General features: G+C 37.6%; 1 protein-coding gene across 1 annotated transcript in view; it reads left to right on the forward strand.

Annotated features, from left to right (window-relative positions):
- The window catches only part of SLC9C1 (solute carrier family 9 member C1), a 104,640-nt gene extending 87,918 nt beyond the window's left edge, over positions 1–16,722 (forward strand). Inside the window, exons 19-24 of the mRNA XM_032298917.1 lie at positions 2,330–2,455; positions 4,229–4,327; positions 5,182–5,346; positions 14,136–14,267; positions 14,401–14,586; positions 16,570–16,722. Coding sequence (XP_032154808.1) covers positions 2,330–2,455; positions 4,229–4,327; positions 5,182–5,346; positions 14,136–14,267; positions 14,401–14,586; positions 16,570–16,722 — 861 coding nt within the window. The remainder of the gene's footprint in view (positions 1–2,329; positions 2,456–4,228; positions 4,328–5,181; positions 5,347–14,135; positions 14,268–14,400; positions 14,587–16,569) is intronic.
- Positions 16,723–17,067: the final 345 nt, after the last annotated feature.

Consider the following 17,067-nt stretch of genomic DNA (forward strand, 5'->3'; position numbering starts at 1 on the left):
AATGTCTGGGACACATTTAAAGCAGTGTCTAGAGGAAAATTCATAGCAACAAATGCCCATATGAGAAGCAAGGAAAGATCTGAAACTGACACCTAGAGGAGCAAGATCAAAAAAACTCAAAAGCTAGCAGAAGACAAGAAATAACTAAGATTAGAGCAGAACTGAAGGAGATAGAGACAGGAAAAAAAAAAAAAAAACCCTTCACAAAATTAATAAATCCAAGAGCTGGTTTTTTGAAAAGATCAACAAAATAGACCTCTAGCCAGATTAATAAAAGAGAAAAGAGAATAAGCAAATAGATGCAATAAAAAATGATAAAGGGGATATCGCCACAGATTCCACAGAAATACAAACTACCATCAGAGATTACTACAAACAACTCTGTGCACGTAAACCTGGAAGAAATTGATAAAGTCCTGGACACTTGCCTCCTCCCAAGCCTAAACCAGGAAGAAGTCGAAACCCTGAATAGACCAATAACAAGGTCTGAAGTTGAGGCAGCAATTAATAAATAGCCTACCAACCAAAAAAAGCCCAGCTCCAGATGGGTTCACAACTGAGTTCTACCAGACATACAAAGAGAAGCTGGTACCACTCCTTCTGAAACTATTCCAAACAATCCAAAAAGAGGGAATCCTTCCCAAATCATTTTATGAGACCAACATCATCCTGATACCAAAACCCAGCAGAGACTCGAGAAAAGAAAACTTCAGGCCAATATCCATGATGAACATAGATGCAAAAATCTTCAATAAAATACTGGCAAACCCACTGCAACAGCACATCAAAAAGCTTGTCCATCACGATCAGGTAGGCTTCATCCCAGGAATGGAAGGCTGGTTCAACATACCCAAGTCTATAAATCTAATTCATATTTATTTACATATAATGTACACTTGCATGGCTATTCCACAATTTATATAACCATCTCCAACATAACTATTAAAGGTAAAACAATAAACTTCTAAAAGGTGATATAAGAGAATTTTCATGACATTGGCATAGGCAAAGATTTCTTAAATAGGAATACAAAATTGGATTTAAATAACATTAAAATTAAGAATTTTTCTTCATTAAAAAATTTAAGAAAATTAAAAGATAGTCCACAAAGAGGTAGAGGATATTTGCAAGATAAATATTTCCAATGAAGAACTCATATCCAGAATATACAAATCAATGAGAACAAGACAGTAGGTTCATTTTTTTAATGAGAAAAGATTTGAAAGTGGACTGTGCAGGAGAAGGTATTTAAATGACTGATAAACATAAGAAAAGGTGCTAAATATCATTGTCATAGGCTTGATGCAAATTAAAACCAAAATGAAATACCAACACACAACTACTAGCATACCATTTTTCTTAAACTGGCAATACCAAGTGTAGACAACAGTATGGAACATTGGAAGTATAAATTAATGTGAGTGCTTTGAAAAACTATTTAGCAGTACCTATTAAAATTGAACATATGCATACCTCATGATCCAGCAATCAGATTAGATAACCATATACTCAACAGAAATATGTACTTGTACACCGTATCTGTAGCAGCATTACTCATAAAAACCCCAACTGAAGCAATCAACAGTAGATAAAGCTGTGGTATCCATGCAACCTTATACTATACAACAATGAAAATAAAGTGAATAAATTTTTGCTTTCTCAACACCATAGATGACTCTCAGAAACATAATGTTGAGCAAATGAAATCAGACACAAGTACATTCTTTTATTTCATGCCAATAAAGCTAAAAACCGGAGAAAGCTAAACTATGATGATAGAAGAATAGTGGTTATCTTTGGATAGAAGTAATGATTAGAGGAGAACATAAAGGAGGATTCTAGGGTGAAACAAATGTTTTATTAATCTGGGTGTTGGTTACACAGATGTTCTTACTTTGTAAATATTCTTTAGTGAACATTTATGACTCGTACACTTTTTTTGCATCTGCTATACTTTAGTAAAATGGTTTAAGAAGCTTATCTATGACATCAGAATAGTGATCATATGGAAAACTACCTAACAGGTACTATACTTATTACCTGGGTAACAAAATAATCTGTACACCAAATCCCATGACATGCAATTCACCCATATAACAAGACTGCACATGTATCACCTCAACCTAAAATAAAAGTTGGAAGGAAAGAAAAATAATGATGATAGAAAAAGATAGAATCATGATGTAAGAAGAGAGAGGTTGGAAATTTTCATGGAAAAAGAAAATTGTCAAATGATCAAGAACAGGAAATAGTACAAAGACCTATCTGTCTTAAACCTTCTGGGAACAACAGTTTGGTTCATCCTTTTTCTGTAATTTTATGGTTTTAGTTAATCATGGCCAAAAAGAGAGAGGTGCTTGATTCTCAATCTTTTATCAGTCCTCTTACCATTGAAGAAGTCCTATATCATATTCCATGGCTAGATAAAAACAAAGATTACATAAACTTCATTCAGGTAACACTTTTATTTCCTATTAATATTTTTAATGTACTAACAGTCTTTTTAAAAATAAGAATTTAACCATGATACTCTCTAATGTTCTCTAAATGTTCCTTATTGCCAATAGGATAAAATCAAAATCCTTTTGAATAATATGCAAAACCTTTCTACAATCTGTCTCCTGCCTACTTCTCCACCTTCACCGTCTGTTTTCCACTGTCATATACCCCCTATACTCTATTTATACTGAACCACTTATGGTGTCCAATGCACATTACATGTTTTTCTAATTCCATTTTCAACTGTGGGTGCTATTTACTTTTTTTGAAATGCCCTTATTTTTCACTTTTGTTTTCCAACTTTTCCTGCTTTTTTCTTCTCTGGAAACATCCCCACCAGAGTACTCAGAGAAGTAGGCTTCTTGCCAAATGCCCCACCAGAAGACCATCCTGTGAACTATCCTGATTTCAGAGGACCAATATTGCCACCATTGTATCCAATATATACCTTCATTATAGCATTAAGTACCTTACCATTATAGTAGGAGAGAGACCTAAAGATATTTTGTATCTAATCCGTCTTTTGAATACCCAGCAGCTAGCTCTTTGCATAATGCATAATGCATGCTCAGTTAAGTGCCTGTGGAATGAACAAATAAATGGATCTAACTTGTTCTAACAATAGTCTTTTTAAATATCTATTTGGTATTCAAAAGACCAATTATATTTTTCTTTTTTTTTTTTTTTTTTTTTTGAGACGGAGTTTCGCTCTTGTTACCCAGGCTGGAGTGCAATGGCGCGATCTCGGCTCACCGCAACCTCCGCCTCCTGGGTTCAGGCAATTCTCCTGCCTCAGCCTCCTGAGTAGCTGGGATTACAGGCACGTGCCACCATGCCCAGCTAATTTTTTGTATTTTTAGTAGAGACGGGGTTTCACCATGTTGACCAGGATGGTCTCGATCTCTTGACCTCGTGATCCACCCGCCTCGGCCTCCCAAAGTGCTGGGATTACAGGCTTGAGCCACCGCGCCCGGCCCAATTATATTTTTCTACTTGATTAAAACATTTTGAATAAATGAATATTTTATTTACTTGATCAGCTGTTTAGAGCAGGAGTATGTATGACATATGCATGCCATTTGTCAACATCAGTTCCTATTACCTTTCATCCAGATGAAATATTTTTATCCCCTAATTACATTCTCATTCCTAGATTATTTCTTTTCTAATCCATGTATAAATATCCCATCTAAAATTGCATATATTCATAAACATCCACCTTCCTCTTTACTATTCATAATTCCTATTTTCTCTTACAAACTTATTACTAATATATTTCGGATATTATCAAATGACAGTAATTTTTTAAATGTAAAATCTTTTTTAAGAAATGCAAATTTTAGGCTGGGCACAGTGGCTCACGCCTGTAATCCTAGCACTTTAGGAGGCCAAGGTGGGCAGATCACCTGAGGTCAGGGGTTCAATACCAGCCTGGCCAACATGGTGAAATCCTATCTCTACTAAAAATGCAAGAATTAGCTGGGCATGGTGGCAAGCACCTATAATCCCAGCTACTTGAGATGCTGAGGTAGGAGAATGGCTTGAACCCAGGAGACGAAGGTTGCAGTGAGCTGAGATAGCACCACTGCACTCCATCCTGGGTGACAGAGCGAGACTCTGTCTCAAAATAAATAAATACATACATACATAAATAAAAATGCAAATTTTAATATTCCCAACCACTTCTAAAATGTTGCTTATAGTTTGTGTATTTGGTGGTATCTTTTAGGGAAAAGCCAAAGTTGTAACATATGATTGTGGAAATGATATATTTAAAGAAGGTGATGAGCCCAAAGGAATCTATATCATTATTTCAGGCATGGTAAAGGTAAGGCAGAGTCTCATTTTGTTTGTTTGTTTGTATTTGATACACAGTTTCTCTCTTGTTGCCCAAACTGGAGTGCAATGGCATGATCCTGGTTCACTGCAACCTCTGCCTCCCAGGTTCAAGATATTCTCCCACCTCAGCCTCCTGAGTAGCTGGGATTACAGGCATGCACCAACACACCCAGCTAATTTTTTTTATTTTTAGTAGAAATGGAGTTTCACCAAGTTAGCCAGGCTGGTTTTGAACTCTTCACCTTAGGTGATCTGCCCACCGTGGCCTCCCTAAGTGCTGGGATTACAGGCGTGAGCCACCATGCCCAGCCAGGCAGTTACTTATAAATGAACTTGTGATCATAAGTTTTTAAAGAAAACTTTATGAAATTGATCATTAGTAGCTTTCCATGTTAAGAACTGCATAGTTTCTTTTTTAGAACAGTGACTACCATCTAATGATAAATTTTCACGTTCAGACACAATGGATAACACTATCCATTATTTTTTTAAGCCATACTTTCTCATAGATAACAAGAAACTATCAAAAGAATTATCTTTCACAATGGATAATTTTAATATAAATTGTTATTCATCTTATGCTGATCTAAGTTAGAGATTTAGCCATTCTAAAATGGGTATAGATTAACTGAGTAAGAGAAATCAGAAAGATCAGAGTATTTAAGAATGCTTGGTGCCTAAATCATTGTCAATTTAATAATTTTACTTAAAAAGAAATAAAATATTCTCAAGACAATAGTATTAGAATTGTTAAAACCAAAGTGGAAAAGGTCATAATTAGATAGTTTTGGTAATACAAGTTAACTGACAAATGTATTTTTCTCTTTCTTTGCTCCTGAACAGCTTGAAAGATCAAAGCCAAGTTTGGGGATTGATGAAATGTTGGAGTCAGAGGAGAAAGATTATCCAATAATTAACTATGCACTCAGTGGGGAAATATTAGGAGAGATAAGCTGCTTAACTAATGAACCTATGAAATATTCTGCCAGCTGCAAAACTGTAGTGGAGGTCAGAGAAACTTCACTTGTGACTTTTCTTGCATTTGTTAAATACCTAATATCAGATTTAAGGTATTTTAGTATTTAGTATAAGTTTACAGTCTGGTTGACAAATTACTTTTAAAAACTAGGAATAATAAAGGAACAAAACTTGCTGAATGATACTCATCTAGTATAAAGGCCTGGCAAAACAACTTATAAATGTTAATCAACCACAAAGAAAGAAGGATTTATTCAGAAAAACTGGTTATATAAGCTCTTTTCATGAAATTGGCTGGCATATGTTAACTGTCAGTACCATAATTTGAAAGATGAGAAAGGAGATAAAGACAGAGCTAGAATCTATTAATATAAAAGTTGGGCAAAGTGCATGGAAGTTTCTCTACACATGATTGAGAACAAAATCCTCACAGTACCAAGGGCTCCCACGGACTTAATTTGAACTCAGCTGAGAGACCAGAAAGAATAAACCTTAGGAGTAAGAATTATGACCTAGAAGAAAGCTTGCTCTTACTCTAAGCCTTGGAGCAAGCACTGACATCATCCATGGTGGAGACAGAGTTTGGAGGTTAAGAACCACTAAGTTACCCATTCTTATATACCTAAGGTTTCTACTGATTCACTCAAGCGGATCGTAAAACCCAGCCTATGCAAGCTCAGTGTGATCAGATAGTAAATGAACTGCCTACTATAACAAAAATTAACTATTTTCTGAGGAAGATAAAATAATCTAGAATCTTTGCTCTGTTCAAAAAAAAAAACAAAAATTAAAAAAAAAAAAAAAAAAAAAAGCAAAGAAGCATGAAATTGTGATCTATAGTATAAAAGGTGAGAAGTAAAGCACTGAGTAAAAACCATCCTGGAGATTGCGCAGACTATAGATTGGTCAAAGACTTTAAACCAGTTGTTAAAAATTAATTCTGGTGAAAGGTGGCCCAAATGGCTGACTAGAAGCAGCTGGTGTGCGCCACTCTCACAGAGAGGAATGGAAGGGGCAAGTAAACACAGCACTTTCAAATGAAACATCCAGGTACACACATTGGGACTATTCAAGGAAACAACTCACAGAGAGCAGAGAAAAAAGCAAGGCAGAATAACTACCCACCTAGGAGCGACGCACAGTCAGGGGAGCCTCCCCTGCCCAGGGAAGTGGTGAGTGAATAGGCAAACCCGGGAACCCATGCTTCTCCCATGGATCTTTGCAACCCTCCAGTCAGGAGATCCCCTCATGGACCCACTCCACTAGGGCCTTCAGTCTGACATGCAGAGTTACGTGGAGTCTGGCAGAGTAGCCACTCAGTCACATGTGGAGCCCCAGGAGCCTCAAATACCCAGGCCTCCCGGCAAAAGCAGCTGCAACCCTGAGCAGGAGGTTAGATCCCCACACCTCGGAAAGGGACTGAATCCAGGGGGCTGAGCGATGATGGTCTGCAGGCCCCTCTTCCATGGTACCTCACAGGATAAGACCCACTGGCTTGGAATTCCAGCCAGCCGTGGGTAGCGCCATTGCATCTCCCTGAGGAAGAGCTCCCAGCGGGTGAGGCGGGCCACCATCTTTGCTGTTTCACAGCGTCAGCCACTGTTGCCTTAGGACTCTAATGAATCGGTGGCAACTAGGGACTAGAGCAGCCCCCCAGCACAGCCCAGCAGTTCTACGGGGAAGCAGCCAGACTTCTTATTTATGCAGATCCTACATCCCAGTTCTCCTGACTAGGCAGAATCTCCCAACCGGGTCCTCCAATCATCCCTGCTGGTGTTGGCCGACTGAGTTTCAAACCTCCCTGGTACAGAGCTCCCAGAGGGAGGACAGATCATCATCTTTGCTATTTGGTTGACTTATCTATTCTTGCCTTCGGACTTTGAAGAATCCAAGGCAATTGGAGGCTACAATGGGCCCCTAGCACAGCACAGCTGCTTTATGAAAACATGGCCAGAGTGTTATTTTAAGTACGTCTCCGATCCTATTCCTTTTCACTGGGTGAGACCTGACCGGGGTCTCCAGCTACCTCCTACAGTTGTGTTCAAGTTGGTTTGTACCTCGCTGGGGCAGGGCTCCCCATTTTTGCTGTTTCCCACCCTCCACTCACTGTTGTTACCTTCAGGCACTAGAAAATCCAAGGTGACTAGGGACTGGAGCGGACCCCCAGGATATCGCAACAGCCATACAGAAAAGTGGCCAGACTGTTACTTGGGGGCTTGTTTCCATATGTCCTCACCACGCAGGTCCTCCAGGCCTGGGCCTCCAGCCACCCATTGTCAGGGCTACAGAGCCAGTAGCAGCTCTGCAACTCCATGAACAGAGCTCCCAGTGGGAGCGGGGTTACCATCCTTGCTGTCTTGCAGCCCTTGCCCTTGCTGTCTGCAGGATCCAGAGAGTCTGTGGAGCCAGGGGCTGGTCTGGACCCCAGCAAAGGGCAACCACCTCACAGAAAAGTGGCCAGACTGTTCTCTACGCAGATCCTGATCCTCACTGTTCCTCACTGGGCAGGGCCGCTGACCTGGGACTCTTCACCACAATCAAAAGCCCAGCATTTCTTCAAGGAGGAAATCACAGAGTCAACTCACAACCCCTCCACCACTACAGGTGCAGTGGCTCAGCCCTTAGCCCTGAGACTGGAAAGAAACAAAGGACCTAGTCATTATGCTGGCACCTCCAGCACACTGCAGCCCCATATGGAGAGGAGCTAACACCCTCTTCTCTAGGAACCACCACGCCTACTCTTCACCAGACAGGGTCCTGGGCTCATGAAAGTAGAACAGTTGCTCCACTCACCTGAGCATACCTACTGGTAGTGGCCCAGAGTTTCCCCAGGGAGCGGCTCCTAGAGGCATACGACAGCCCCCCCGCTCTTGGCCCCACCAATGCCACCGTAACAGTTGTATCCCTCCCCTTCATCTGGGGAAGAAACAAAGAGCCTGAGGGCTACACCCAAGCTTACGCATGCCACAGCTACCAGACAGAGGAAAGGCTAATCTCTCCTCCCTGTGAGCTTTTGACCCCGATTCCCACCAAGCAAAACCCCAAGGTCATGACAAGAGTATACACAACCCACCTCTCCAGCTGAACACTACAGTAACAGCAGCTCCACATTTCATGGAGGTAGAGCCTCCCAGGGGCAACAACTTATAGAATGGAAGAAAATGCTTGCAAACTACACATCTGACAAAGGTTTATAAGCCAGAATCTCTAAGAAACTTAACAAGCAAAAAACAACCCCATTAAGAAGTGGGCAAACCATATGAACACACACTTTTCAAAAGACATACACGTGGTTATCAGCATATGAAAAAATGCTGATGATTACTAACCATTTACATTTGAAATACAAATCAAAACCACAATGAGATACCTTCTCACACCAGTCAGAATGGCTATCATTAAAAAGCCAAAAATAACAGATGCTAGTGAGGTTGTGGAGAAAAGAATGCTTATACACTGCTGATGGGAATGTAAATTAGTTCATCCATTGAGGAAAGATTGTTGGCGATTTCTAAAGGAACTTAGAATTACCTTTCAATCAGCAATCTTATTATTCGGTATATACAGAAAGGCATATAAATCATTCTACTATAAAAACACATGTATGTGTATGTTCTTTCCAGCACTATTCACAATAGCAAACACATGGAATCAACCTTAATGCCCATCAACAGTAGGCTAGATAAAGAAAATGTAGTACATACACACCATGGGATAATATGCAACCATAAAAAAATAAGATCATGTCCTTTACAGCAACACAGATGGAGGTAGAGACCATTATCCTTAGCAAACAAACACAGGAACAGAAAAGCAAATACTGAATGTTCTCACTGACAGATGGGAGCTAAACTTTAAGTACATATGGACACAAAAAAGGTAGCAAGAGACACCAGCGTCTACTTGAGAATGGAGTATAGGAGGAGGGTGAGGATCATAAAACTACGTATTATGTACTATTATGCTTATTACCTGGATGATGAAATAATCCATACACCAGATCTCTGTGAAATGTCATTTACATATAACAAGCCTGCACCTGTATCCCCAAACCTAAATGAAAAACATTTTTAAAAAGCACAAATATGTCAAAATTTACTTAAGGACTAGAATTTTTTAGTAGTCCTATACATATTAAGATTTTGGAATTTGTATCCTTCCCACAAAAACAACTCCATGCCACATGGTTCTACTGATTAGTTTTATCAGATGTTTCAGGAAGAAATAATATGAATCTCACACAGACTTTGTCAGGAAACAGAAGACGAAAAAATGCTTTCCAGTGCATTTTACAGGGCCAGTGTAAACAAATACTAAATCTCGAAAAAGCATTTCAGCAAAAGAAAATTACGGACCAATATCCCACATTAACGTGGATACAAAAAATCATTAATAAGATAGCAAGTTGAATCCAGGAATATATTAAAAGCATTAGACATCAAAACTAAATAAATAGGCTTTATTTTAGGAATATAAGATTGATTTGACATTTGAAAATCAACCATTGTGATTCAACACATTCTAAGAAAAAAGCAGAAAATTTATATAAGATATTCAAGTAGATACAGAACAAAAAGAATGTTACAAAATGTAACATTCTTTTAAAAAATCTCTAAAAACCCAGAATAGAATGCAACCTCCTGAACTCAATAAAGGGCATTTATTATAAATTTACAGCTATCGTCACATCCAGTGATGAAAACCTAAGATTATAAGACTGAGAGCAAAACAGGAATGTCCACTCTCACCACTTCTGTTTAGTATTATGTTGGAGTTGTTAGTACAATGGGGCTAGAAAAAGAAAGAAACAGACATAAAAATGACAAAGCACTAAAATTGTCTCTGCAAGATGACATGATAGCTACATTTTCAAGATTCTACCAAAAGGAAAACAACTAGAATTTATACTGAATTTAGTAAGGTGGCAAGATACAAGTCCAAATTCCAAAAATTAATTGTGTTTTCATATACTAGTAACAAACAATTGTAAACAAAAATTTTCATTATTTTTACAAAATAATGTGAAAGGGCTAGTCATAAAGTTAATGAAATACATGGAATAACTCTACAATGAAAACTATAGACTATTTCCTAGATAACTGAGAAAAAGATTAAATAAACCAAGTATACCATATTTGTGGATTAGAGGCTGTAATAAGATATCCATTCTTCCCAAATTGATCTATAGATATAATACAATCTCAATCAAAATCTCAGACTCTTTTTGTAAAATTTATATAAAAATGCAGAGGACCTATAATTGACAAAACAAACATAAAAAAGAATGTTAGATTATTTACACTACCTGATTTAAAGGCACACATCCAATGTAATTAAGGCCACATGGTGTTGGCTTTAGGTTAAGATGTAGAGATCAATGCAACAGAAAAGAGAATCTATAAATCCCACAAAAAAATCATTGTCAATTGATTTTTGACAAAGGATCGAATTATCTCAGTGGAAAAATTACAGTATTTTCTTTCTTTTTTTTTTTTTTTTTTTTTTGAGACGGAGTTTCACTCATGTTACCCAGGCTGGAGTGCAATGGCGCGATCTCAGCTCACCGCAACCTCCGCCTCCTGGGTTCAGGCAATTCTCCTGCCTCAGCCTCCTGAGTAGCTGGGATTACAGGCACGCACCACCATGCCCAGCTAATTTTTTGTATTTTTAGTAGAGACGGGGTTTCACCATGTTGACCAGGATGGTCTCGATCTCTTGACCTCGTGATCCACCTGCCTCGGCCTCCCAAAGTGCTGGGATTACAGGCTTGAGCCACCGTGCCCGGCCTTAAATTACAGTATTTTCAATGAATAACCCTGAAAATAAATCTGAAGATTTCAGGGTTATTCATTGAAAATATTGTAATTTTTCCACAAATACTGAATATTCGTGTAGAAGCAATGAACATTGATCCCCATGTACTAGGCCCAAAACATAATGTAGCATGATCATACAGTTAAAAGTAAAAGATAGAACTGTATAAATTACAGAAGAAAACATAGGAGATCTTAAGGTAGGCAAAGATTTCTTAGCTAGGATTTTTTTAAGTACTAACCATAAAAGGAAATATTGATAAATTGGATGTCACCAAAATTAAAAATCATCTGCTCTTTAAAAGACATCACAAAAAAATATGAACAACAGGCTCAGGGAAAAATATGAGCAACAGGCTGAGGGGTCTTTTCAAAAGTTCCCCAACAAAAGGACTTGATAAAAGTATATATAAAAAACTCATACAACTCAAAAGAAGACAAACTACTGAATTAAAAACTGAGCAAAGAATGTGAACAGACGCTTTACAAAGAATATACAAATGGCCAATAAACACATGAAGATGTTTGCCATCATTAGCTGCTAGAAACATGCAAATTAAACCAACAGTGGTACATTGCCTAAAAATAAAACACAGGGCTCAAGCCTGTAATCCCAGCACTGTGGGAGGCCGAGGCGGGTGGATCACGAGGTCAAGAGATCGAGACCATCCTGGTCAACATGGTGAAACCCCGTCTCTACTAAAAATACAAAAAATTAGCTGGGCATGGTGGCGTGTGCCTGTAATCCCAGCGACTCAGGAGGCAGAGGCAGGAGAATTGCCTGAACCCAGGAGGCGGAGGTTGCGGTGAGCCGAGATCACGCCATTGCACTCCAGCCTGGGTAACAAGAGCAAAACTCCGTCTCAAAAAAATAAAAAATAAAATAAAAACACTGAATAACAAGTATTGGCAAGGAAATGGAGCAACTGAAATTTTCTTTTTTTTCTTTCTTTCTTTTAGAGACAGAGGTTCACTCTGTTGCCCAGGCTGGAGTGCAGTGGCATGATTTCAGCTCACTGTAACTTCCGCAGGATTCAAGTGATTCTCCTGCCTCAGCCTCCCAAGTAGCTAGGTTTACAGGTGCACGCTACCACGCCCAGCTAATTGTTATGTTTTTAGTAGAGACAAGGTTTTACCATGTTGGCCAGGCTGGTCTCGAAATCCTACCTCAAGTGATCCACCCACCTCAGCCACCCAAAGTGCTGGAATTACAGGCATGAGCCACCGCACCCAACTGAAATTTTCATATCATACATGGCTGATGAGAGAGTAAAATGTTGAAACAACTTCTGAAACAGTTATTTTAATTTGAACAGTGGTTTTGGTCTGAAACAGTTTGTCAGTTGCTTACAAAAGTTAAATATATGTCCTATATTAGACAACAATCCCACTTGCAGATACTTACCCAAGAGAAATAAGATCCAATGTACAGAAAACTTGTTTTGACTGTTAATAGAAACTTTGTCCTTAGTAACAAATGTCTGTTCATTTTTAGCATAAGCATTTTATTTTTGCCTAAAAAGTTTGCTCCCTTCAAATAGCATATTTATGAAGGCATATATTTATCTATAAAGGTCAAATAATTTTTAGTAGTTTGTTTTCTATTTTTTTATAAAAAATAAAATGTGTAAGTCAAACATCTGATAATGGGTTTGTATCTAAAATATATAAAGAACTCAAAAACTCAACAGCAAGAAAATAAATAATACAGCCGGGCGCGGTGGCTCAAGCCTGTAATCCCAGCACTTTGGGAGGCCAAGGCGGGTGGATCACGAGGTCAAGAGATCAAGACCATCCTGGTCAACACAGTGAAACCCCGTCTCTACTAAAAATACAAAAAATTGGCTGGGCATGGTGGCGCGTGCCTGTAATCCCAGCTACTCAGGAGGCAGAGGCAGGAGAATTGCCTGAAGCCAGGAGGCGGAGGTTGCGGTGAGCCAAGATCGTGCCATTGCACTCCAGCCTGGGTAACAAGAGCGAAACTCCTTCCCCAAAAATAAATAAATAAATAAATAAATAATACAATTAAAAATAAGCAAAGGATCTGAATAGACATTTCTCAAAATAAGCATGAAAATATCCAACAGGTATATAAAAAATGTTCAAAATCATTAATCATCAGAAAAATGCACATTAAAACTCAATGAGATATCACCTTACACTAGTCAGAAAGGCTATTCGAGTTTCTTGTAAATTCTGGACATTAGGCCATTGTCAGATGCATAGTTTGCAAATATTATCTCACATTCTGCAGGTTTTTTGTTTCTCCCAGTGAACAAATTTTCTGTTCACTTGATTATTTATTTTTTGTGGTACAGAAGTTATTTAGTTCAATTATATTACATTTGTCTATTTTTGTTCTTGCTGCCTGTGCTTTTGAGGTTTTAGTCATGCCTACACCAATGTCCAGAAGAGTTTTCTCTAGGTTTTCTTCCAGTGTATTTATAGTTTGGGGTCTAACATTTAAGTCTTTAAATGTTAGAATATTAATTTTAACATCTTAAGAATTAATATTGTTAAAATGACCACACTGCCCAAAGTAATCTATAGACTGAATGCAATATCTATCAAAATGCCATGATTTTTCACAGAATTAGAAAAAAAAAAAAAACCTAAAATTCATATGGAACCAAAAAAGAGCTCAAATATCCTAAGCAAAAAGAACAAATCTGGGGGAATGATATCACCTAACTTTAAATTATACTACAAAGATAGAATAATCAAAACAGCATGATACTAGTTTAAAAATATATACATAGATCAATGGAACAGAATTTTAAAACCCAGAAATAAAGCCACATTTTACAGCCAACTGATCTTTGACAAAGTCACCAAGAACACAGGGAAAGGACATACCAATTTTCATTGACAGACACAGTTTATTAAGTTTCCAGGCTATTATGTGAATCTTACCTAATTATTAGCTTTAACGGTGTACATAAACAAAAAAACCTTATTCCTTAAACCATAAGTGCAAAATATCAGATTTATATCCTTCTTTTCCAGACATATTTTATTCCCAAAACTCACTTGTATGATGCTTTTGAGCAATGTTCTCCTGTCATTGAACATAAAATGTGGCTAAAAATTGGACTCGTTATTACAGCCAGAAAAATCAGAGAACATTTGTCTTATGAGGTAGGAAGTGCTTGTATAAACTTGTCTTTCTTTGCATGGAATGGCATTAAAACATTATAATTGACTATTTATGAATATATATTAAACTTCATGAACAAATTAGAATAGACTATGAAATTGTTTTTTAAAACAGGATTGGAACTACGAGATGCAACTTAAACTCTCTCATATTTATCTAGAAGACATACCAAAGAGCACCAAAACTGATATCTGTGATGAAAATTTAATCTATGTTATCCTCATACATGGAGCTGTAGAAGATTGTCAGTTACGAAAAATTTATAGAGCACCTTTCTTAATTCCTACCACATGCCATCAGGTAAAGGAATATTGATTCCTTTCTTCAGGGCAATATGCCATATGTCCAACAATGTATTAACATCAGAAAAACTGTCATGATGATCTTAAGCGTTTCACCTTCCAATCTTCTTCCTTCTCCCACCACTCCATAAACACTCATACCCACATCTGCACCCACATACACCCACACACACCAAGTTCATTGATTGCTTTGGCACTTGCTAGCCCAATCACAAACTATTCCCATCCAAAGCCTATGAACAAGGCCAAGCTGGACATTTTGGCTACAGTTAGATGTTTGTACAGTTATTCACTGCAAAAGATGGTGCATTTGTTTTACTCACAAATTGCAGAAAAACTGTATCAACAATGATCTAGAAAGGTTCTGCCAGACTGATGCTGAATTAAGTATTAGTAGTGTTTCCACAGCTACTTTGAAAGTGATTGTCTTCTCATGTTTAAACTGTTAATTGAGTTTCCCTGCCAATCAAAATGGGAACCTGAGCCATATGAAGAAGGAAAGAAGACTTCATGTGTGTGTATGTGTTTATTTTGTGTTGGGGGAGAATCAGAGAGGCACATGTCAAAAGGAATCGGGTACATAAAAGATACAGCTACAAAAAGTAAATTTAAAGAGGACTCAGAGTTACTTAAAATATGCTTAGATATATTTAAGCAACTAATATATGGCAGAAATAGTGCTATATATTGAAATGATAAAGAAAAATGATACAACCTATCCTCAAGAGATCTCTCAACCAAGTGGAAAGAAACATGTAAGCAAATATATTAATAAAATGTTTTACAGCTAGGATGAAAGCACTTACAGGGTAGATTTTGGACACAAGAAAAAAGTGAAATGGAGATTTTTCCCAAGGTGAAAATTATCACAAGACAATTTTCTAAGTGGACATCATCAGCACTGACATAATGCTTAATGACAGGAAGTGAAACATTCTCCACTATGCTGCTCCCTACCTCTATCCTTGAACACATAACAGAGATTTGGTGTGGGTGCTTGTTGAGAATTTAGACCGCCAAGCGAGAGCCTGAAGGCTGATAAACTCTATCTACTTCCCTAGACATAGAGCCCTACTCATTGTGGATTTGGGTACCAATGTGATTCAAACTATGCTGAAAACAACCACAAGGTGGAAGAATATTTTGAAATATTTCTATATGGCAGAAAGAAAGTTTAATGAAAAGAACATTTTCAAATACTCTCTTCATTAAACTTTCTTTCTGCCATATAGAAAAAAATCTCTGGTTGATTTTTAAAGGGCCATTGGTGATTTATTTCCTTCCTTCCTTCCTTCTTTCCTTCTTTCTTTCTCTCTCCTTCCTTCCTTCCTTCTTTCCTTCTTTCTTTCTCTCTCTCCTTCCTTCCTTCCTTCCTTCTTTCCTTCCTTCCTTCCTTCCTTCCTTCCTTCCCTCTTTCCCTCCTTCCCTCTTTCCCTCCTTCCCTTTTTCTTTCATGGAGTCTTACTCTGTTGCCAGGCTGGAGTGCAATGACACAATCACAGCTCACTGCAACCTCCACCTCCCTGGTTCAAGCAACTCTCCTGCCTCAGCCTCCTGAGTAGCTGGGACTACAGGCACGCACCACCATACCCAGCTAATTTTTGTATTGTTAGTAGAGAATGTTTCACCATGTTGACCAGGATAGTCTCAATCTCCCGACCTCGTGATCCACCTGCCTCAGCCTCCTAAAGTGCTGGGATTACAGGCATGAGCCATCGCGCCCAGCCTGGTGATTCATTCTTAATTATTTTATTCCATATTGAATAGAAATATTTAAAATTCAATGAATGTATATGGAATATTGACTTTCACAAAACTAACATATCCAGGTATTTTAAGATACCAATCATATTTGTGTTGATTTTTACTATTTCCCATTTTCCCCAGATATTTAGAGAAAGCCAGAAATTTAGCTTACTAGAGAAATTTTTAATTGTAGGATATTTGCTCAGAAATTAATCTGCTTTCTGTCAACTTTCAGATACAAGGTACGGAAGATTTCACAAAAGTAATGATTATTCAAACTTCAATTAATATGAAACCAAGCAGATGGAATACTAGAAAGTTTATTTCTAAACATAAAACTTCTCTTATACCAGAATTACGTGAGTTAGATTTCTTTGAGCAATTGTGAGAACTTACTTTCCCTTTATAAAATAGCCATATGCGTATTTGGAAACTGTTGTTTGCATTCTGCCTAATGTATTGAGGAATCCTTTTATATTTGCTACTCAATGTATGAGGTCAGACAGACAATGCTGAAGTTATACTTTTAAATTATTATTATATATTTCATTCATAAGAAAACTGCATAATTATCAAAACAATATTAAAAAAAGATTAATGAGGAAATTACTAGCTCTTCCCCAAAATTAAGATATGCTATATAGCAGTAATAATAAAAACAGCATTGTAGTGTCTGACCAACAAACATAAATCACTTAAACTAGATGAGTAACTTTAATATAAAGCCTATTTT

The sequence above is a fragment of the Sapajus apella genome, unplaced genomic scaffold (assembly GCF_009761245.1).
Source record: "Sapajus apella isolate SASKATOON/1434 unplaced genomic scaffold, GSC_monkey_1.0 scaffold40, whole genome shotgun sequence".
NCBI classification, from domain to species: Eukaryota; Metazoa; Chordata; class Mammalia; order Primates; family Cebidae; genus Sapajus; species Sapajus apella.